At 37.7% G+C, this 23,632-nt stretch overlaps 1 protein-coding gene across 2 annotated transcripts in view; it reads right to left on the bottom strand.

Moving 5' to 3' along the window:
- LOC143283763 (uncharacterized) overlaps positions 1–20,596 on the bottom strand; it is a 45,529-nt gene extending 24,933 nt beyond the window's left edge. Inside the window, exons 1-13 of one of the 2 annotated variants that reach the window (XM_076590102.1) lie at positions 20,496–20,596; positions 18,782–18,927; positions 15,138–15,257; positions 14,196–14,311; positions 13,025–13,199; positions 9,948–12,305; positions 6,609–7,697; positions 5,842–5,963; positions 4,737–4,887; positions 4,071–4,290; positions 3,047–3,299; positions 2,388–2,531; positions 506–653 (exon numbers count right to left, since the gene is read on the bottom strand). In XM_076590102.1, the coding sequence (XP_076446217.1) occupies positions 506–653; positions 2,388–2,531; positions 3,047–3,299; positions 4,071–4,290; positions 4,737–4,887; positions 5,842–5,963; positions 6,609–7,697; positions 9,948–12,305; positions 13,025–13,199; positions 14,196–14,311; positions 15,138–15,257; positions 18,782–18,920 (5,035 nt within the window). In that variant the 5' untranslated portion in view covers positions 18,921–18,927; positions 20,496–20,596. The remainder of the gene's footprint in view (positions 1–505; positions 654–2,387; positions 2,532–3,046; positions 3,300–4,070; positions 4,291–4,736; positions 4,888–5,841; positions 5,964–6,608; positions 7,698–9,947; positions 12,306–13,024; positions 13,200–14,195; positions 14,312–15,137; positions 15,258–18,781; positions 18,928–20,495) is intronic. The other variant, XM_076590103.1, reaches the window with a different exon arrangement.
- Positions 20,597–23,632: the final 3,036 nt, after the last annotated feature.

Genomic DNA, 23,632 nt, shown 5'->3' with positions numbered 1-23,632 from the left:
AATCAAACTATCCTCCGACTATGACGGTTGCAGCATTTGTATCAGACAAGCAACGTAACTGAAAAACTGGAATCAATGTTGACTATACCATGGTGATAAAACAATATAAATTTTGTAGAAAACTGTGTCAATGTCAAAGACTTAATCGACAACAACACACAGTAGTTTGTATGCCCCCCCCCCCCCCCCCCCCCCTCCCCCTTATTTCAAATACTCAACTGATTCAGTGTTACTTTTATCAAGTTACCAAAAGAAAATGTATCTGTGCCTAATTCTCAACCGTGTATGTAAGACTGTCTTGCTGACATCACTGTTATCCACAGTAAGCTGATTGTGCTGAAGATTTACTTTGTTCCCCCAGGGTTCAACCCCCTTTACAAAATCTTCAACAAACCAAAAACCCAAGCCCTGAACATCTTCACCATCAGGGCATCAGCCAACTGGTTGTTAAACTGTACTTCTACATCCTTCCTGCTTTAAAAGAAACAAAAGAAGTTGCTATTACCTTCTACTTGATGTGGTTTCAGCTTGCAGATAAGCTTGGGGTTGACTTGGATGAGAGGCTCTTTGGTTTCCTCGTCCTGTTCTAGGACCAGTTTGGTTGTGATGGGAGCCTGCCCATCTCCAGCATCCTTCGTCTCCTTGCCATTGAACTGACAACACCAATATTCATTTCACACTGTATTTACCTTTCCTCTCTCCACACCACTGAACTTACAACACCAATCTTCAGTTCACAAAATATTTACCTTTCCTCTCTCCACACCATTGAATTGACAACACCAATATTCATTTCACATTACATTTACCTCTCCTCAAGCAGTACATCCTTTTCATTCCACATGGACAGACACAAAACAAAAAGTCAATGATTCAAAGACCTAACAACTTACCCAATAAGTATGCTCAGATGAAACAGTCACCAACATACCAATACAAACATGCTGAAAATTTGAAATACAGAAGGGAAAAAAGAAAGAAACAAAGAAAAGAACAAACAATAGAGACGGAAAGATTTTTTTCTTTTTCCCCGTTGTGAAGTTGTTTTTCAAGATAACCAACCATACAATTAATGGACCCACCCCCACCCACTCTCTCTCTCAAATTAGCAAATTAAAATATTTTTGGAGTGCTTAACATAAATCAGGAAACAGCAGTACAGTCACTTGCAAAGTATATTGCCGAAGCGAATAACCTTTGACTAGTCTGAGGAAAAATTTAAAAAATAGCGCCATTTGTTGTTCATAAAGAAAATCAAATTGTGTACACAACTTCACATAAAAAGGAAGGAATATATTTATATACATTTTTACTGCTGCATTGTATTTCTTCACATCACAGTACCTTGTAGTTACGTTAACAAGTGATTTTCAATAATTGTTTAGTTCTGAATTTTAGTTTTCATTATTATTGTTGCTATTATCACTTTTGTTATAACAGATTGTTATTTGTAATATGTACCCCCATGTCACTAGGGCTGTAATTTTTCTTCTTTTTTTTTTTTTTTTAGTGTAAAGGTATTAACATTAAAGAGTCCAGTGTTCTCTCTCTCTCTCTCTCTCACACACACACACACACACAAAAATTCTTCTTATCACTCACTCAGAAAACATAGTATCTCTTGACAAAAAAATAGCTACTGATCCCACTTTTTATTTCATTTTGATATTAACTAAACAACACTTATACCAATGCAAGTTAAACAAATCAAAACCTGATCTACAATATTCTAGAAATAAATTGAATATGCAATTCAGGGGTATATAGCTTGTACAAACTTTGTTTCCTGTGACTTTTTTGCCTGGTGGTTTCCATATAAAGCCCTGTTTAAGAATACAAATTAAAGTCAGTAATATGTTTTCTATACATTATGTAATTATGATAATGATATAGCTATATTTTGTATCTTGCATCTCAGTGCATGGCTGTGCTTTATTACTGTAGTGAGGCAGGCAACTCACAATCTACCACACTTTCAGAACTGTGTCCAACATTTATACAAATGTATACTAATACATAGTCTTCAACTGATATACTTTTCCCAGCACTCTGTCTTTTTTGTCTGTTGTTTCCTTTCTTTTCTTTTCTTTGTGTGTGTGTGTGTGTGTGTGTGTGTGTGTATGAACTGTTTTTGACTTATTGTGGGATTTTTATGTGTGCTTATTTGTGTGTGTGTGTGTGTGTGTATGTTATAATGAAAAATCAGAATTTTTTTTAAAAAAAGTTGAAAAAAAAAAGAAAAAAAACCTACATATCAGCATCAGTTCAGTTCAGTTCTTGGGACTTTCATAAGCCTGTTGGCCTTTTTTTTTTTTCTTTTTTTTTTCTTTTTTGTCCGAGCCCAACAAAACATCCACTGGAGTTGCCAGTGCACTTGCATCACCAACCTTCTCCTGTTTCTCAGCCACCCTTCTCCTCCGCTCCTCTTCAGCCCTGGCAGCAGCCTTGGTGGAGTCATCCAGCTTCTTGTCAGACTTGATCTTTCTGATCTTCTTCCTGGAAGTGGGGTCCTCCCCTTTGTCCTCGCCTTCCTGAACGGAAACACGTTTCTTTGGCAAACCAGTCAGAGCATGTTTTACAGCAAACAAAACATCCTGATTTCCTTTTGACAACCCAGTCAGAGCATGTTTTACAGGTAACAAAACATACAAATTTCCTTTTGACAACCCAGTCAGAGCATGTTTTACAGCAAACAAAACATATAGATTTCCCTTTGGCAAATCGGTTACAGCATGTTTTACAGCTAACAAAACATCCAGATTTCCTTTTGACAACCCAGTCAGAGCATGTTTTACAGCTAACGTCTAGATTTCCATTTGACAAACCAGTTAGATTATGTTTTACAGCTAACAAAACATCTAGATTTAACTAGTTAGAGCATGTTTTACAGCAAACAAAACATCTAACATAATTTCATGTTTCAAACAATATAGTGAGCATGAGTAAGGTGACCACACATGAAATTCTCTTTGGAAATAATAAAGTTAACATGACAAATGTTTTATTAGTGTGGTAAGACAGTGGACACGTATGTTTTCTTACTCACCAAAGCCTCTGCTTCCGATGATGAATCCATCTTTTTAATCCTCTTTCTTTTCTTCCCCTTCTCTTTTCCCTTGCCCTTCTTGCCTTTTTTCTTGCCCTTCTTTTTGCCAGAGGAGGAATCATCAGAATCGCCAGAACCGCTACTGACTTCATCACTGTCAACCACACTATCTCCTCCATCGTCATCGTCATCATCATCTTTACATTTGTTTCCATCAAAGCTTTCATCATCTGAATCCCTCTTCCGTTTTTTCCTGCAGGAAAAAAAAGCAGACACTCTTTTTGTTGGGCTGGTTTTCTTAGAACAATACTTTTCTATCAGGCACATGACTATTAAAAATAATAATAATAATAACAATAATATATAACTGTATTTTTATAGCATTAAATCTTGTTTGCTATAAAAACATTTTTTTTAAATTTAAAGTGCTATCAAGCCATATACACACGAACACCAGACAAGGATGAAAAAAATAAAGGAAAAAATAAACAAAGTATTAAACATAAACAAATTATAAAACAATACCTACAGTGGACCTCTCCCCACACATAAGCAAAATTTTATGGTGTAAAATTTCAACATCAAACTCAATATATCTGCTCAGTTAACATTTCTTTACTTCTTGTGTTTTCTTTAAATTCAAAGTTCTCTCGCTTAAAAAAAAACAAACTTTTCCAAACCAGTTATTTCAGTCTACAATGATATGAAGTAATGCTCAAAACTAAACTGCTTTCTATGTATGTCTTTTTTTTGTCTGTTTTTATCACGTCACAGTTTACGAGAGAAAAAAAAACAACAAACAAATTCAAACATGATAAAATACATTCTGATTATGACTCAAAAGAAAGGAGGAAAAGCAAGATTAATGGTATACACTCAACACGAAATCTGAACCCAGGCAAAAAACAACAATAACTTTGCTCCCAATATTATCAACAAAGCCTTCTCATGAAAAGTAAACAATAGAAACACAAATAAAAAAGCTAAAACTCTACACTGATTCATTCCAAACAACACAACCTACCCCTTCTTAGGTCTCTTGATGTCACTGTCAGAATCGCTGCCGGAAACCTTGGCATCAAGAAGTTTACTCTTGAAAGCAAAACGTTTGCGGGCTGAGACAGGCTCAAAGTCCGAGTCGTCAGAGTATTTGTCATTTTCTTGCAGGCTTTCTGATTTATTTGAAGCTGGTTCCTTTTCTCCTGGTGGTTTCTTGGCTCTTCGCTTCCTCACAGCTCCAATATCTGTGGGAAGATGTAGCCACAATGAGTATCCACACACACAGACTTCTGGTTCAATTTTTCACAGAATTCCTCAAAAATTATAAAAAGTGTGCTCAGTACTAACAGATACAGACTTTTTCTTTTTAATCCTCAAACAATTTTGCCTTCCTTTCTTTTTTTTTCGTAGCAGAAGAAGCACAAGCATAAAGCACAAAAAAGAAAGACTGACAAGTTGTACTAAAGCAAGGAAACAAAACATTTCATAAGCAATATCACAGTCAAAGACAAGAAACATGTAGAAATGTTAGTGTCCCTGATTCACTGTTGTCACACACAGGCACACAGACACATGCATGCACACAGGCACACACACACACACCAATTAATTCAAACCATTTACTGTCAGGACCTTTGAGCTCTTTCAGCCCTGTTCCCCCCATTATCTGCGTGTATTTGTCTATCCTGACCTGATTCACTGCTGCTTGAATCCTCCTCCTGTTCGTTTTTGTCATCGTCTGCATCATTGTCAGAATCGATTTCGTCAAACATAGCTGCCTTTGCCAGTTCGTTTTCCAGGTCTGCGTTTTCCTCTTCCATCTTCTTCTTCTTTTTGAGGTCCTGCTGACAAAAGTGGTTAAAAGCCAGTGTTTTTTCACCATGGTGACATAGAACTCAATCGAAGTGAACATTCTGTCATCAAAAATGTCTGATGACCAAACTTTCAAAACTATCAATCATACCATGCCATAACATCTTGAACATGTATATATTGCACCACAATAGTAGAGGTAAATAAGTGTTTCATACATATGTGTATGATACATCGCACCAAGGATTTTTTTCTTTACTACCATTCACATAATGTAAAAGAATGAAAATGAAGGAGTGGGGAATGATAGTTACTAAATAAGTTGGTACATATTAATCAGATCAGTGAGTAAGTAATATAAGTGGCCTTGAGGACTGGATATTTCCAATCACAACACTTTTACGTCACCTGCAAATCACCACTCACTATCTCTGCCACCACTTCAGCTGTTTGATCAGCTTGAAGAAATTTTGTGTGACAGTCTGCCGTGTCGGACAATGACCATCGAGAAGCCAGCTGCTGTCCAGACTATATGAGCTAGAATTTGTTTATGGTGGAGAGTGTCTTGCCCTATTACATCCCCACTTTCTCAGCCAAGAAGGCTCCAGAATAGTTAGCACTGGGATAGTGTCCACAGGCCAACCAGTCCCCAAGGCTGAAGCACCAAGAGCCAGTACAGCCTTGCTTCCTGGTTTGAGATTCATAGCCCCTCACAAAAGAAAGGCTGTAAAAATCATTGGTCATACAGCTCTCACTTTGCTGTTGGTCTAATGGTAAGCTTATGTGAATCACTGGCGCAAACCAAACTTTAAGAAATTGATTAAAAACACACTGCTCTGCACAGGTTAACTCATGCAAAGCTTGAAAATACAGTGGGGCTGTATTTTTACAATATACAAGTGTAATTTTTCATCTGAATACTTTGAAACCATTTCTATGAAGAAATTACTGTAAACCTGGTAAGAATTTATTTTGTACTTTACCTCTGAGGCTTTTGTGGGTACATCCTCATCACTATCATCCATGTCTTCTTCTTCATTTGTGTCTTGATTGTCATCATCATCAGAAGAATCTGATGAAACTTCTTCATCTTTCTTTTTCTTGCCTGAAAATCAAAAAAACAGTATCACTCCCCTCTCCACACAAAGTGCAAATATTTGTACTGGCAAAGTGAAACATGCAATGATCCTTTCTTTTCTGAACAGCATCAAAATACAGACTTCGTATCATCAGAATAGTTCATCAACATTTGTCAGTAATTCATAACCATAAATTATAAATGAAACTTGGATGAAAGGGTTAGACTGTAGATTAATCAATCTTCTAATCTGAGAAATTTTGGGGTTATTTGTTGTTGTTTTTCAAATATGAAATTTAGAGAGGTTGGGAAAAAAATCAAAAAACAATGGAAAATGGATTTTGGTGGTGGAAGTTGGTGGGTCGGAACGTAGGAGAGCAGGAAAGAGAAACAGCCAATCAAACCTATTTTCACTGAATGTCACTGCCTTCCTTTTGTTCCACTGTAGCAATTACTACACTACAAACAGCGGTTCATAAATTTAAAAAAAAAAACAAAAAAAAACACAATTACTACACTACAAACAGCGGTTCATAAATTAAAAAAAAACAACAAAAAAAAAAAAACAATTACTACACTACAAATGCGGTTCATAAATTAAAAAAACAACAACAAACACTTATAAAATAAAATAAACAAGGCAAAATCAGCAACCTAATGTAAGTCACATACCTTTTTTCCCTTTGCTTTCTGTCTTCTCCTTTTTCACTTTGCTCTTCTTCCCATTCTTTTCTGCTTGTGTTTCGTCGTCAGCACTGTCATCCTCACTATCTTCATTCACCTTGTCTTGGTCCTTTTTGTCATCCTCACTATCATCAGTGTCTTCATCATCCTTCGCCTTTTTCTTCTTCTTCTTACCTGCCTCTTTCAACAGCTTTGAGGTTTCCTTTTCCAGCTTCTCATCTTCTTCCTCTGAATCTTGTTTTTTCATGGACTTTTTCTTTGTAGCTTTTTCATCTTCATTTTCTTCCCCACTCTCTTCTTCGTCTTTGTCTTTTTTCTTTTTGCTCTTGCCTTTCCCTTTCCAGGCTTCTTTATCTTCTTCATCCTCTTCTTCCTCTGAGGCGTCATCGTCTTCTTTCTTGACTTTTTTCTTTAGCTTTTTTCCCTTGTTCTCCTCATCTTCCTCTCCTTGTTCTTCTTCTTCGGATTCTTCACCATCTTTGGCCTTTTTCTTTTTTGACTTGTTTCCATCTTTCAGTAAGCTGGAGACTTCATTTTCCAAGTGATCACCTTCTTCCTCGGAATCCGAATCTGTCTTTTTCTTTTTTTCCTCTGCTGCCTCGTCGTTGTCTTCTTCACTTTCCTCGTCCTCGTCTTTTTTTTTCTTTTTAGCCTTGCGTGCACCTTTCAGCAAGTTGGAAACTTCCTTTTCCAGCATTTCATCTTCTTCGTCAGAGTCCACCTCTTTCTTGATTTTTTTCTTGGGCTTTTCCCCTTCAGTTGCATCGCTTCCGTCATCTTCTTTGGCGTCTTCATCTTCTTCATTATCCTTGTCTTTCTTTTTGGTCTTGCCTGTCTCTTTCAACGCTTTTGAGATTTCCTTTTCAAGCTTACGAGGTTCTTTCTTTTTTTCCTTCTTGGGCTTGTTCTCCTCTGCATCGTCATCCTCTTCATCACTTTCTGACTGGGTCTGTTTCTTGTGACTGGACTTTTTGGAGGACGATTTCACGTGACGTTTGGTCTTCTTCGTCCCGTCAGCTTCTTCTGAGGAGTCTTCACTTTCAGCAGCTTCATCCTTCTTGCTGGCTGTTTGTTTTGCTGCACACAGGTGTCAAAAGTGTTTTTCATTTAACAAAAATATTCAGGAAATTTTCAGTGAAACTGTAATTTTGACATCTTTAATACAAATATCAAGATGGGACAAAAGGTTTCATGACTCCTTTGTGCACATAAACATATAAAGCACATAAACATATAAATTTGTTAGCAGCATTCCGAGGATGAGGGTAATTGATTCCAACTTCACTCATGGGAATTACTATATTATATATATATAATAAATGGAAAAAAAATTTAAGTCCGTATTTTATCGGTTTGACATTTTTCACCTCAATTTGCTTTCCTTTGCGTTTGAAAACCACCACCCCATTTCACTCTTCCTGTTACTGCCAGTAGTGCACTGTTGATTTCAATCCCATGACTAGGATATTGTAATTTATCATTTTGTGACTTTTCGGTTCTAAACAGCTCCAGTTAACAGCCGAGTATGTACCCCAGGTATCATCAACTCCAAGAGAAAGACAGAACCTGACAGAACTTAATACTACCCACAACCAGTGTCCTATCACAAAACATCAGCTCCAATTATACTGAATAAAGCTTTGTTTAAAAATCTATGGGACCTATTCATACCAAGAACCTGAGCGTTCCCAGTAAAAAAAATATTTAAAAAAATAAAGAAAAATGGGTGGGGTGGGGGGACTTATACATGTATGTCCTAATACATGTACTCAGTACTTATTCCAATAAATGATTTCACATTTAGCTATACTGAAAAGAGGACAACACAGCCTACAGCTGCCCACAGCTATGTATTCTGTGATCACCCCCCAACCCCTTCCTACAGAAAAAGGAATACAGGATTGACTCTGAAGTGCGCAAGTATAAAGTCCAATGGGGCAATGGGGTGTATGTCAGGTGTTTTTTTTCATTTTTATTTGTGCATTCTATGTTTGTTTTCTGTCATAATATATCCTCAATCAATGTGCCTTAAGCATCATTGTCAATAAAAGGTGCAATATAAATATCATCATTATCATTACCACTATAAATGCTGGGCACTCTCCTAGACCTATACAGAATTATATATGTTATATATGTTCATATGGAAAAAAAAGACATCACTGTATCAACTACTTTTCAAAACTCAATGTACTCATGTAAGCTGCAATGGGACAAAAACAAGACAACAGAATCTCACAGGTAGCCTCCTTTAAGTTGCTACAACACCCCCTTAACAGACCATCAGAATCCTGGTAGTACCTACAGTTGTGTGTGCTGTTACCTAAAATAGAAAGACCAGGTCAACAGGACAAGCTCCTTCCCATTTGTGAGCAAGTTATCAGCTGTAAAAGAGAAAAATCAATCATATGCTCCCTGTTTGGCTCGTATACTTATAGTGTCAAAGTGGTGCTCGATGCAGCACATTCCTTTGCTCTGTTGGCAAATTTCTGTGGCAAACAGACTACTAAAACAGACCCCCAGGCCCAGTTCTAGCTAGGCCAATAAGCAAGATTTACGCCCAACAGCACTGAGCACTTCTGTCTTATTCTTTCAAGGGCCGACAGCAACCATGACAGTACTCGGATTATTGCTCTGTCTCACCAACAACCTTTTCTGCTAGCTTTGTGTGCCTGACATTTGTTCTTTGTTTTGTGGCTTACTTTCCTTTCTGCATGATAGCAGTATTTTTTATTCTTGTGACCTATTTGCAACTGATTCCTTTCTTCTCTCCTTGTCTGAAATCAGGCTGCTAGCACTTTCAGTTACAGTACTTTTGATCCATATTACCTATTATTTTCCGCAATTTATTTCTGTCTTCTCTCCTTGTCTTGAATCGAGTTGCTGGTCAAAGCAACACAGGTCATGTGTATCACTGCATGCCATGCCTTACTTTGCCCCCAGCGAGCAACAGAGTTTAGAGGCGCAAGGGCCCGTTTCTCGCTTTTGATGTTAACAACATATCATATCCCTTGGACAGTATAGGGCAACGTTAACCGATTTATTTTCAGATTCACAATGATTATCAACAAACATAAAGACTGCTAAACTATTTAACATCATCACATGAATTTCCAATTGAAATCTGATCAGCTTCCCATCCTCTCCTTTCCTCTGATGACCAGACATGTGATGTATATTATGGCTTTACAAAGGAGAAAAAGGAAGAAAGGGAAGAGGGATGGACAGAGAATGAAACAACAGAAGAGAGAGACAGGAACATTACAAAGGCATAAGTTAGACTAGTTTCTAATGTTCAAAACACAGCAGTATTATGAACAAACTCACTTCTCTTTTTCGTCCTGCTCTTTCTCTTTGACCGTCTCTCCTCTTCGTCATCTGAACTGTGGAACAGATCTGTGCTGGAATCATCACCACCATCACTATCGTCAGTTTTCTGAGCATTCTCATCTTTTCCACTGCCTTTCTTGGTTGGAGTTTTCACTTTGGATTTCTTGACTTTAGACGGACTGCATTTATCATCTTTAGTGTCACTTTTCTTTCTCTTCCTGCTTGAACTAGAGTCTTTTTTACAGACTTTTTTAGATTCTGTAGAATGTCTGTCAGTATCAGAGTCAGCATCAGACACATCAGAAGCAACATCAACTCGTTTTTTACCATCTTTCTTTGAAAGAGGTAACTTGTTAGATGATTTTTTATTTTTAGTATCACTCTCAGCTTCAGAAGCAGCATTTCCTTTTTTTGAAAGAGAAGACTTTTCATTTTCTGCATCACTCCTGGCATCAGAATCATTATCACCTTTTTTTGAATGAGATCTTCCTTTTTCTGCATCACTCCTGGCATCAGAAGCATTATCACCTTTTCTTGAAACGAATGATTTTTCTTTTTCACCGCCATTCTCTGCTTCAGACTCATCTTCTTTTGTATCATCTTCTTTTAAAAGAGATGATTCCACCATGTCTGCATCACTCTCATCTTCAAGATTGTTGGTATCATTTAAAGCCGCACCAAAAGATATCTGCAGAAGCTCATCCTCATCGTCACTGTTGATATCATCTTCTTCTGCATCTTTCACCTCCTTGCCAGCATCTTTTTCACTTTCTTTGTTTGCCTGAGATTCTTTACAGAACTCCTCTGCAAGTTCTTGTATCAGTTCAAGCTTGGCAAACAAATTTTCTTCTTGTTGACTCAAATCTTGGGAATCATTGATGGGCACTGCTGCTCCTTTGTCGTCAGTGCTTTCCAAAGTGGTCCATGCCTGACTAGCATCCTCATCAGTCTTCTCCATCTCTTCTAAGTTTTCTTGTTCATTCAGTTCAATCGAGTATTCTTCAACATTTTCTACTTCCATATCTAATTCCAGGCCTTCCTCATCATCTTTACCTGCACTCTCTTTGGCTTTCTTACTGTGGGACTTTTGATCAGGAGACACATGGTGTTTTTCGTCTTTCTTTTTTGACACTGTACCCTGGTCTTCAGACTCATCCTTCTCTTTCTTGATTTTCCTACTGCCTTTCTTGCTTTCTGTTCTGCTGCTTTCGTCTTCAGAATCTTCAACCTTTTCTTTTCTTTTCTTGCTGCCCTTTGTTCGTTTGGTTTCTTTCTCGCTTTCCTCCTCTTCAGAGTCTTCGGCCTCTCTGGAAGTTTTCCTGTTGCTTTTTCTGTGTTTGGTTTCTGTACTTGATTCCTCGCTATCAGATTGCTCCAATTCTTTTTCAGTTTTCACCTTTACTTTTCGTCTCACTTCCTTCTCTTCTTCATCAGTCTCGGAGTCGTCCGTCTCCTTGTGTTTCACCTTTTCACTCTTTAGCTGTTTCTTTTTTTCACGTCTCTCTTTTTCCTTCCTTTTTTCTTCTCTCTCTTTTGCTTTTTGACGTCTCTCTCTTTCTTTCCTTCTCTCTTCTTTCTCTTTTTCTTTTTCACGTCTCTCTTTTTCTTTCTTTTTCTTCTCTTTCTCTTTTTCTCTTTTTTCTCTTGCTTCTTTCTCAGCCTTTCTCCTTTCCTCTTCTTTGCTCTTCTTTTCCTCATGCGTTCTTTCAAATTTTTCAACTGATAACCTACTGTTTGAACATGAACTGGAATCATCTTGTGCTTCTGAATTTAAATGAGACGAACGGTCATTCACATCACCATTGCAAACAGATTTGTACAATGAAGCGGACTTCAAATCAACACAAACATTGTTTTGTTTAAGAATCTGACCCAAAGAGGTGAAGAATGTCTGCAGTTCTTTTTTAAGAGCCTTGGCACATTGCTGCTTTTTTTGTACAGGACTAGCATCACTAGAGAAAGAGATGAGAGATTCGTCCCCATCATTGTCTGCCTCATCATTTCCAACAGCATGCTTCACTGACTCAAGCATCTGCCGAAACTGAGAAACAGATTCTGTCAGTTTTTCGGTCACAGACACAATATTGTCTTCGTGCAGGTCGAAGTTTGTCGCCATCATGCTAAGGAGAGATTCAGGACAGGGACTTTTGGCTGGTTGACTTCGGTCATGAGAAGCAGGTTTAGTTCTCGAGGGTGCTGTTCGAGAACTACTCCTGGTGGCAACGGCTGGCTGGGAGGAATTTGAAGAGCCGGCTTTGTCAGAACTGACAGCATCAAGGACTGACCGGCAGTGCTTTCTGAGCTCATCCAGTGGCCCCGGATCACAGCAGTAACATTCCCAATTGCTGCTTTCAGCTGAAATCAGATCAAAACCTGGGTTACAGCAGAAGCATTCCCAATTGTTGTTTTCAGATACTAACAGATCAAAACAATGGTAAAAACAGCAACATTTCAAATTGTTGAAAGCAGATCAAAACTTGGGTTACAGCAAAAGCATTCCCAATTGTTTTCAGCTGTAAATAGTTCAAAACTTGCGATATAGCAGTAACATTCCCTTCTTTTCTGCGGTAAAGAGATCAAAACTTGGGTAAAAGCAGTAACATATCCAACTGATTTTAGCTGTAAAGAGATCAAAACTTGGGTGAAAGCAGTAACATTCCCAATTGATGTTTTTAGCTGTAAACATATTGAAATCTGGGTAAAAGCAGTAACATGCCCAATTGTTGCTTTCAGCTGCAATGAGATAAAACTTGGGTTAAAGAGTTAAATGAGATAAAACTGGGGTTAAAGAGTTAACATTCCCAATTGTTTTTTCAGCCATGGGTAATGAACAATCATCAGTCCATGACAAACCACTTCAACATGGCAGCTGGTTATGCATTAAAACTTGGGTGAAAGAGGTAACATTCCCAATTGTTTTTTCAGCCATGGGTAATGAACAATTGTCAGTCCATGACAAACCACTTCAACATGGCAGCTGGTTATGCATTAAAATCTTACCAAATCACAATCACATGAATCTGCTATTTCCACACAGAATGATCAAACAAAATAGTATCAAAAGTCATACTTACTGACAGCTGTGAACGCCTTTCTGCCAAAGTTACGCATGATGCAGCCTTTACAGAAAGCATGTGGGCACTTGTCGCAGATTGTGAGCCGTCCTCCCTCCCCGCACCAACGGCACTGCTCATCCATCCCATCCTCATCTTGACCAATTTCACCACTTCCCAGAAAATTGTAACATTTCTGAACAGACACAGGGAAAAGAGGGGTCATTACAGATCATTATAAGCACAAAGCATTCACACAAACTGATGTGTTAAACACAGGAAAGTTGTGCAAATAATAGCAGTTTCTCAAAGGATGTTTGTATATACTGTTCTCTCTAAGATGTGATGACTTGCATTGTAAGGAAATATAACAAAATCACAGTTATCTTCATGAAAAACAAAAACAAAACGAAGAAGAGTCACCTGGCACTATGAAATTGAAAACCATCAGATTTGACAAATCATGTGAAAAGCATACAAGTGTGCAAATAGTCTTCAATTGACTGTTTCACTGTTTAAGGATTGTGTGTGCTCTACTGCCTGCACACACACACACAAACAGCATTTCTATTACAACCACGTGAAACTGGATAGCAGGGTCATAATCAACCCCTTGACGGAGGCTGAGGAGTATGCTCGCCAGTGGAGGGCTGCTATCTCACAGATACAAGATTGCGTCTACAGACGAGGGCATTAGTAACCACTCTGTATATGGTCTCCTTCCTCTTGGGACTGCATCACTTCTGTTCAATAAAATCTACTGCAAGACTTCTGTTTCATAAAATCTATCACACCACTGACTAACACACACTGATGTAACTGCCCTTCAAGCTCTTGCCCATCACTTCTGTTTAATAAAATCTATCACACCACTGACTAACACACACTGATGTAACTGCCCTTCAAGCTCTTGCCCATCACTTCTGTTTCATAAAATCTATCACACCACTGACTAACACACACTGATGTAACTGCCCTTCAAGCTCTTGCCCATCACTTCTGTTTAATAAAATCTATCACACCACTGACTAACACACACTGAGGTAACTGCCCTTCAAGCTCTTGCCACACTGATCTCTTATGACAAAGACTCAGCAGTCATGGGGTAAAACACTCTCTCACTCTCTTTTTTGTAAGTGGACTACTTGCACGATTTTCTGTTGTCTCGACTCTGTTATGCCTGCAAACTCACCCTGCAGATGAGAACTTTCAGTTCCTTGTGCCTCTTCACCATCCCAGTTTTCCATGGGTTGATCTGTCGTCCACATGCTGTGCAGAACAGGTTCTCCAGCACCGTTGTAGAGCTGGCTGAAAGGCAGAAGGAAATGCATGACTGTATTGTCCTATCTATTCCATCAAAACAAACATACAACACTTTAAATTCATCAAAGATAAGCAAAAAACAAAACAAAAACCAGACACAATTTGATCTCACTAGATCAGTAGATGAGAAGCATTTACAGTTATCAATAAAATACTTTGTGCCCATAAACACACACTTTTGTAATCAACTTGCACAGTAGAAAAGTACATAAATAATTGATTCAGTGTATTATTTACTGTTTGGTTGTTTTTCTTTTTATTTCTTTCATTATTGCATTCGATAGGCCTGACCAACATGTTCAGTCCATGTGGAGTCCAGATACCTGTCCCTCACTCTCCCATGCCCCACTCCCACCACTATGCTCCCTTTTGTTTTAAAGCAGGTAAGATGTAACATGTATCGAGCTGTCTGCACCCTTTGACGCTTTAAAATAAGCTGAAAATAATTTCTGAAAAGAACCACTTTCAACTTTTCACATTTAACAACGGTTTACTCTACGCTATCAAAGGCGACAAAAATAAAAAGATAAAATAAACCTTCAAACTTCAATACTGAAAATCAAACAACTGACAAAGATAAAAAATTTAAAAAAAGGAAGAAAAAGTAAACAAGAATCAAACCCAACACTAACGAAGATATAAGAAATCTGCGATCAAGATTACATTCAGTTTGCTAATTACGTAGAATATGCAATACACATGGTACTGTGGCTGGCGCTCAATCAAAACAGCATGTTCTAACAGCATCAAAATAGATCAATGACATCTCATTTATGACATTAGCATGTAAATCATTCAAATCATCACTTACCTCCACCACCTCCATCTCCCTTCCCCTTCTTCTTTGAGTTACTTGAGCTAGATTTGAACTCTGGACCTCTAAATACTGGTTTCTTCTCAATCACAGGCTCTGGATACACCACAGCTGTTCCTAAAATAGAAGAATTTTATTTTTAGAAGAACAAAAATAAAGCACTGATTAACCAGTAGAGTGCCAATAAGACGTCAGCTGACGTCCTACAAAAAGTATTGCCATAGTGCCTATAAGACATCCACTGACGTCCTATGTTCATATGTTCCAATTTTTTTCCTTCATTGGAGTTTGGTTCAATTCATATAAACAGACTCTGAACATTTAGTTTGATGTGTCTGGATTATAAAAAATACTATTTAAATGAACATTCATCCGGTAGAAGACCTCTTTCTACTCAATAATAATTTGCTAACTGACCACATAATACACGCGTGGAAAAGGGGGTTGCATCATGTGCAAAAAAATGCACTGAAAACTGTGTCCAGTAAAACAAATAGTCACAGTCAGCATATTTACACAATTCTCAAAGCTCTGCTTGTAATTATGGACAGTTTTCACGATGGGGAAAGATCTCTCTTGTTTGGTGATTGGTTTGAAAACGAAGGTGACTGACAAAGACAATGACGAAACTGACAACCCATCTGATGGAAATTCAGTCCATCTATCTAATCAGACAGCGTTTTTAAAAAAGTGGCTATGACTGACAGAGAATATGTGCAGTGAGCGTTAGAAGAAGTGGAGGAGAGGGAGAGGAGAGATGTAAGACAATAGGTTGAATGTCAGCCAGAGTTCATGAAGGGGGTGTGGCTTTTAGGAATGAGCGTGCTCACATTTCAATACAGACTGTAGAATGATAATCGCCAATGCTCCCCGATTTTCACAAAACGTAGGGTGGAACCTGCACTGGACGTAAACACATGCTTTTTGTTTTCACACTTTTTTCGCTGAATCAGATGGTTGACTTGTTTGAAGAGGTGGCAAGCCAGATGCACAGCAGACTAAAGACTTTAATCGGCCCACATGCAACTTGGAAGGAGTGAATACCATCAAAGAACTTCACCCTCTCACTCCCGAATGCTCTAAGCTGTCAAAAAGCTTGCCAGCTCAGTTTCTGAGGCGGTGACTGACTTTTTACATTGACTTTATCCACCTTTTCATTGTTGGGACAGTGATTTACTTACATGTCTGCACAAGCTGTGATTTGCTTTTATAAACTTATAGCCTGTTTTAATTTCTTCTACACTACTACAGGTACAATCTGACAATAGGCATGCTATTTCTAGCTGTAATTTGTTTTTCTTTTCTTTTTGGATGTTATTATGTAGAGGTGGAAATAGCATTTTTTGTTGCACAAAAATTATTATCTTGACTTTACATGACTGAACAGTTATCTACAATCAACCTAATTGGGTAAAAAGAGCCCAGAAGCAGAATCCACAATCATTTCCTTCACAAAAACGTTTACTTTCTTTCTGTATCACCCACAACTTTTGTGCTAGAATTTTTTGTGATTTATTTCCCCCGAATCCTCAAAAAATTCCCTGGTAAGGGGAGAGCACTTTTTTTTTCTTTCTTTTTTTCATACGAAATTCTCTGGCACTGAACTGGTTAATAACAATCAAAACTGTAAAGAGTATAATATTTTATAAACAATCAGAACAGATTTTAACAATTGGTGGACAATACACTTCAGTTAACATCAACATGATTAAGAAGATGACAGAACATGAAATGTTACGACTTATATTCAAAGTTTTACATACAGGTTGGATAAAGGTTTACTTTCTTTCTGTATCACCCACAGCTTTTGTGCTAGAATTTTTTGTGATTTATTACCCCCGAATCCTCAAAATTCCCTGACAAGGGGAGAGCACTTTTTTTTTTTTTTACAAAATTCTCTGGCACTGAACTGGTTAATAACAATAAAAACTGTAAAGAGAAAAATATATTATAAACAATCATAATAGATTTTAACAACTGGTGGACAATACACTTCAGTTAACATCAACATGATTAAGAAGATGACAGAACATGAAATGTTACGACTTATATTCAAAGTTTTACATACAGGTTAGATAAAGGTTTACTTTCTTTCTGTATCACCCACAGCTTTTGTGCTAGAATTTTTTGTGATTTATTACCCCCGAATCCTCAAAATTCCCTGACAAGGGGAGAGCACTTTTTTTTTCTTTTTTTTTTTTTACAAAATTCTCTGGCACTGAACTGGTTAATAACAATCAAAACTGTAAAGAGTATAATATATTATAAACAATCAGAATAGATTTTAACAACTGGTGGGCAATACACTTTAGTTAACATCAACATGATTAAGAAGATGACAGAACATGAAATGTTACGACTTATATTCAAAGTTTTACATACAGGTTAGATAAAGGTTAAAGGTCCCATAGCCCTGTATGGCCATTCAGGCAGTGATTTATCAACTATGTCTAGGGCTTGGCATAGGAAGGCTGGGCCCAGTCCTGTTCTTCCACCATTTTAACTTTCCCAACCAAGTAAGGTACACCTTGGTGGAGTGAGGAAAATCGAAGTTAAGTGCCTTTTCCAAGGACACACCACCAGGCTAAACAGGGGATCAAACCTGATCACTGGATCAGATCCAATGCCTTACTGATTCTGCAACTGTGTCTCCTAAAGAGATCTTATTTAAAAAACATTCATACGGCACTAAAACTAGTAAAAGTAAAACCAACACGTGAAACCAACATGTGCACAAGAATATCAACTTACCCAGTGACTAATCCTTCATTTAAAATATCATGTAAGTCAGATAAATGGAAATAAGCATTGGTAAATGTACACATCAGTAAGATTCTTGAACTTAAAAATGTATATTTATATATACAAAATTATATAAACAATATGTGACTATTAAAGCATTGTAAACTATCTTGCTTTTTTCTTAGATTTAAAAAGAACAAAAGAAAGACTGTAAACTTTCTGAACATTCAACTTATACTATATTCTAAATGAAAGAAAAAATCATAAACAGCCAATTATTGAACTGAATTTGACAAGTACCAACCAGTACTTCCATCACAGACCTTTTTCAAATAATTCCAACTGGAATAATTAATCAATCAGGACATAAAAACTAAAATGGTCTTTATAACTATTTGAATACTCAACCATCTGGCACTGCCACTTTGACATAACCAAGGTAATCAACATTAATAATATGCACAAAATGTGCTTTTGATTTCTATGTATGCATCATTCTATGTCTCAAGTATAACTACATCTTTCATATTCATTTGTGCCTACTCTGTCCCACACCCCACCCCTGTGGAACTAACTGTAAGGTAAAAAAATAAATAAATAAATAAAAGCATAACTATCAGTATCAGGCAAAAGCACTATCAGTATCCGGCAAAAGCAATCAACATCAATATATTTGGTTATGATTTACTAAGACCTATGTCAAATATCAGTCATTACAATTGTCATCATTGTCACAAATAATGCTGCATTCAAGTTTTTGGTAAATATATACTTGTTCACAGTATCTATACTACTAAATAATCAAGATAATAATAACCAAGAAAATATCAACAAACCCTATACTTTTTTTCTGCGCTACAGCAAATTAAAGTAACATTATAAAAAAAATACATACAAACCTTCTGGTAAAGGTGGAATAGAACCGTTGTCAGAGTCTTCATCAGAAATTATTTCTACGGTATTCTCCTCTTCTGTGTTGATTCCATTTGTCTCTTCTTTTAACTTGCTTGAAAAATTCAACTTGACTCTTAATGACATTTTGTTTCTGAAACATACACATCAATACACAAATGCATATTTCAACTAAAAACTCTGACACAAAGGACTCCATTATCACCATTCAAGATCTAAAAATAAATGAAAGCTATTCCAATCCCATTCACTGATTAACTGTTTTACTGTTTAAATAAATTTTTAAAATGTTTTATTCTTACCAATCTGCAAGTTTGTAAAACCAATTAAGTTTACTATTACCATTTGTTTGTCGTTACTATGAAAAACTTTAAATAAGATTTGATCTTTATTCATATTTATTGTGGGACATAAATTTTCACTGAACATCTTGTCATTCAACATGGCTGAACTCCTCCCAGGAAGAACAAATTTAGAAGAAAAAAATCCCAATTAATAAAAGAAAAAGTGAAAATATACTTTACTGTCATTTTTACTTTAAGGGGGTGGGGAGGCAGGATGCACACAAGTGTCCATGTGTGTGTGTGTCACTGTGTGTCTGTACATGATTATATATGTGTATGCACTGCCGCAGTATGTCTTTGTGCAATCAGTGTATGCGTATGCAGTGTGACAGTATGTCTATAGGCATGTATGTTAGTGTGACTGAACAAGTGTGTGTGTGTATGCAGTATGACTATAATCAATTTATACGGCCAAGCAAAGTGAGAGGAGGGGATCTGAACATTAACTAATCTTACATCCATGAAGATATCATTTAAATACATTAGAAAAAAATGTTTAAACCTAGACATCACTTTTTTTTTTTTTTTTTTTTTTTTTTTTTTAAATACCAGATCATGAGCACTAAGTGACTAACAGTAGTTTTACTTCTTGTTCAACTAGTTTTATTACTTGTCATGTACCTTATTCACCCGTTCCGAGCCCTGAATATGATTTACACAGCACAGTAATATGATAATGGCGTAATCATACTTGGGAAGTAAAACCACAATCTGATCTGTCAATAGACAAATAATGTTGCTTGAAAAGACATATTTATTGATGGTCCATTAATTTTGTGTAGTGCCAGACACAAAGTGACGAGCGTCCAGTGACAAGAGACAGACTGTGATTGTGAAAGAAATATACGCACATAAACAGATCAGTATAAAAAGACGATTTTCAATTACAACTCCTGTGGGAGACAATTCTCCGAAATTTCACACGTTTATCAACAGATAAACAATTGGAAACTGGGCGATTTTCCACAACCACATGTGTGTTTTCTTTAGCGCCCTGTTCAGGCGCATGCGCTAACACATGCGACGTTACTTCGCGCATACAAAACATCTGTTCCAGCATAATTTTCAAGCCTATTGTCTTAAACAAGAAACAAGTCAATAAAAATAACTAAGCCAAAGAAATTCAATTTTGTACATTTCACATAGCCTACAGGTATTATCAAGGCGGATGTAATAATGACTGGGGTGACCCCACCAACCGAAGGACTGAAACGGAAGTTGTGGCAGGCCTACCGCCTAAAAATAAACCGCAAAACGGCAAAGAGAGCCCATCGTTGCATATATCCGCGAACCGTCTGTAATATATGTTTCTGTGAGCAAGAACTGGAATATCAAATACACAATCGACTCAAAGTACCTGCTCACCCTCGGCGATTTCAAACTGTCCACTCGATCAAATTTGTATCATAAGATCCACAGACCGTTTACTGAAGATGGCGGCATGTCTCGGAATACATCATGTCACGTGACAGACCTCGATTTGAGGGTCATTGTCATAATGTATGTAAATAAGGTAATTTGCATGTAATTTGCATAATTAAGATTCATAATTAGTCTTCATACTAATAGTTGACCCAGGTTATCTGAATGACCTGTAAGGTGTATGAAGGTCACCCACCTGCCAAGACATGTCTCATAATGTAATTGCAATCTTGCTGGTCACATGCATTTGAACTGAACCCGAAGAAAGACAAACGCTGCATACCAGCCGGCTACTGAAACCCTCATCCCAACAGTTTCAGTTTCAGTAGCTCAAGGAGGCGTCACTGCGTTCGGACAAATCCATATACGCTACACCACATCTGCCAAGCAGATGCCTGACCAGCAGCAGCCCATGTGAATTACTGAAAAACAAAACAAAACAAAAAACTGTCCATTTGGAGTTTGATGCCGACACCTGTCTCACTGAGATGATACGGTCTGACCATTCAAGGAAGAGTGAGTGTGGGGACGGTACTTGTCATTCGTTCAGGCACATCACGACGGACATCCGATTGACTGAAGCGAGACTGCGGCAATCATGATGACCCACAGCCAATGTGACACTTTTGTCACTGGTCCATGCTGTTCCCAGTTCGTCAGTCAACTTTCTGACTGGGAGCCCTGTACTGACATATCCTTCCCACGTGAGACTACTAGTCAAACGATGAGAGGAATATGGCAACGAATCGATCACAGAAATGTCAGGCTGAGTGCATGCCGTGGCAGCCGCAGCACTGAAGCTGAGTGAGCCGGTCCGTCTACGACAGATGCGGCGAGGTGATAGTAAAAAATTGCCATCAGCCCCGGCTTGCCGATTGACTAAACTTCATAATCAGTATTACAGAGGTGGGGAATGGCCACAGTGGGAGTGGTACCATGAGTAGTGTACGGCGGATCAGTTGACTCCGTGGCAGTGCGGGGCCCTGACGGGGGGCCGGTTACAGCTGAAACCCATGCAGTTCACTGGGCCGGGGTTCGACAACTTCGTCCAAACCTGTGAATTCCACCGTCAGTGCAGCGCAGGTCACCCCTCAAGTGCTCACCTCAAGTTCTGTCAGTAAATACGTAATATCATGTCCTGAAAGCTTTCTAATTTCGGTTGTACGGTTTTCCGGGTCCCAGTCGGCTTTCCGCGTCTCAAGTGAAATGAGCCGGTGAACCGCTGACGATCTGTATTACAGTCTTGTGTGTGTCAGTGTGTGCCTTGTGTGTGTCAGTGTGTGTGTGTGTGTGACAAGGAATGGCAGATCCACACACACACACACACACACACACAGTCAGTATAACTTGATTTTTTTTTTTTTAAGTTGATCATTTGGCCGGCCCCACTTCGCTACAATACTGATGAGCTAGAATCCCCAGTGATGATGCGGCCTACCCGTGGTGAACTGACGAGCTGTATTACAGTCTTGTGTGTGTCAGTGTGTTCGTTCGTTCTTTTGTTTAGCGTCTTTTCACTATCAGTGATATTAGACGTTAAAAAAAAAAAAAAAAAAAAAAATTAAAGGGGTGGGGTGGGATGGGGTGGGGGCATGGGGTATAACTAACATGCTATTACATTTAACAGAAACAATTCAATAATAATAATTTAAATAATCAGAAACCATTAACACAATTCTGAAGTGCATTAAAGGAATGTAGAAATAGGGCTATGAACTAATGCCTGTGAAAGTTCGACCATAAGAACCTCGTCGGAAATAACTTTACAAAAATCATCTGCAGAATTATTATTCTCTTTGAAATACTTGGGCAAGAAGGTACGTAACTGCTGGCAGTGAAACAAACAATGATGCAAGCTGAACTGCTTACCACAGATGCATGTAACATTTTTACTATATTTTATCTTCAGCGCATCAAGTTTTATACGGAAGAAAGTAGAGGTTATTAATCTTGTATAGTAAGCTGATGGATTCGGTATCTTTTCTTTAATAATATTCTCGGGGAATAATGTTCCTTTATGGTTTAAAAACTTTAACTTCCATCGGTTATGAAATCGACCCCATGCTGATTTTTCTAACAAAGTGTATGCCTCTTTTACGGAGAGACGGACATGTACTTTTGTCGATTTTTCTGAATCTTGCGCTCCTCTTTTAGCTGCTTTATCAACAATTTCATTGCCAAGAATGCCCACATGAGAAGGCACCCAACAAAAACTGATCTCAGTCCCTTTAATCCTTAAGCAATGTACCAAATGATTTGCCTCAATAACTAAGTCAGGTCTTGTTTCAAGGCTGAATAGTTCTAGAGCATAAAGTACTGATTTGGAATCAACAAAGAATGCTATTTTCGAGAAAACTATTTGATGGCTCACTAAGTAGTTCAGAGCTTGTATAATAGCAATTAGCTCAGCTGTGAATATGGAAAGGTGTTTTCCAATAAAGTAAGATTTTTCAACTTTAAAGGCAGGAATATAGAAAGCCGCATCAGCGTTTTTGTCATCAAGAACAGATCCATCTGTAAATACATGGAGATGATTCTGATATTTTTCTGTTATATGAATTCTGGCATTACTTGTCGTGATATTGATGTTTTCTTCCTTTTTTGTTTCAGAATAAGTGATATCAAAATCCGCTTTCAACATTTCCCAAAAAGGAACAGGAGAATGATGTGGTTTTGCAGCTAACTCTTTCATGTTAACTTCAGATTCTTTTAACAGATTTGAAATGTAAGTTGCAACTGTTTCTTGTGATGGGATGGCTTTAGCTCTTTTAGGAAAATCAATGTCTGATCTTACTGTCAGTTCATCAGCAATGACATTTTTTGTCATTGAAGTGTACCTCACAGCGAATTTTGCTGTTGCTAACTCACGATGTTCATTTAAGGGAAGAATTCCGGCTGTATGTTTCCTGATTGGATGCATGAGAGGGCACTCCGAGGGCAATTTTGATAGCCTTACAGTCTACACTTTGAATCTTTTGTAATATATATTTAGGTGCACTGAAAAATATTTCTTGTGCATAGGTTATCGTAGATCTTACAAGGGCCATGGCAAGATGAATCAATGTTTTTGTA

Source organism: Babylonia areolata, chromosome 7 (assembly GCF_041734735.1).
Source record: "Babylonia areolata isolate BAREFJ2019XMU chromosome 7, ASM4173473v1, whole genome shotgun sequence".
Taxonomy (NCBI): domain Eukaryota; kingdom Metazoa; phylum Mollusca; class Gastropoda; order Neogastropoda; family Buccinidae; genus Babylonia; species Babylonia areolata.
Note: the sequence above shows the minus strand (reverse complement) of the source record. Positions and strands in the feature narration are given on the sequence as shown.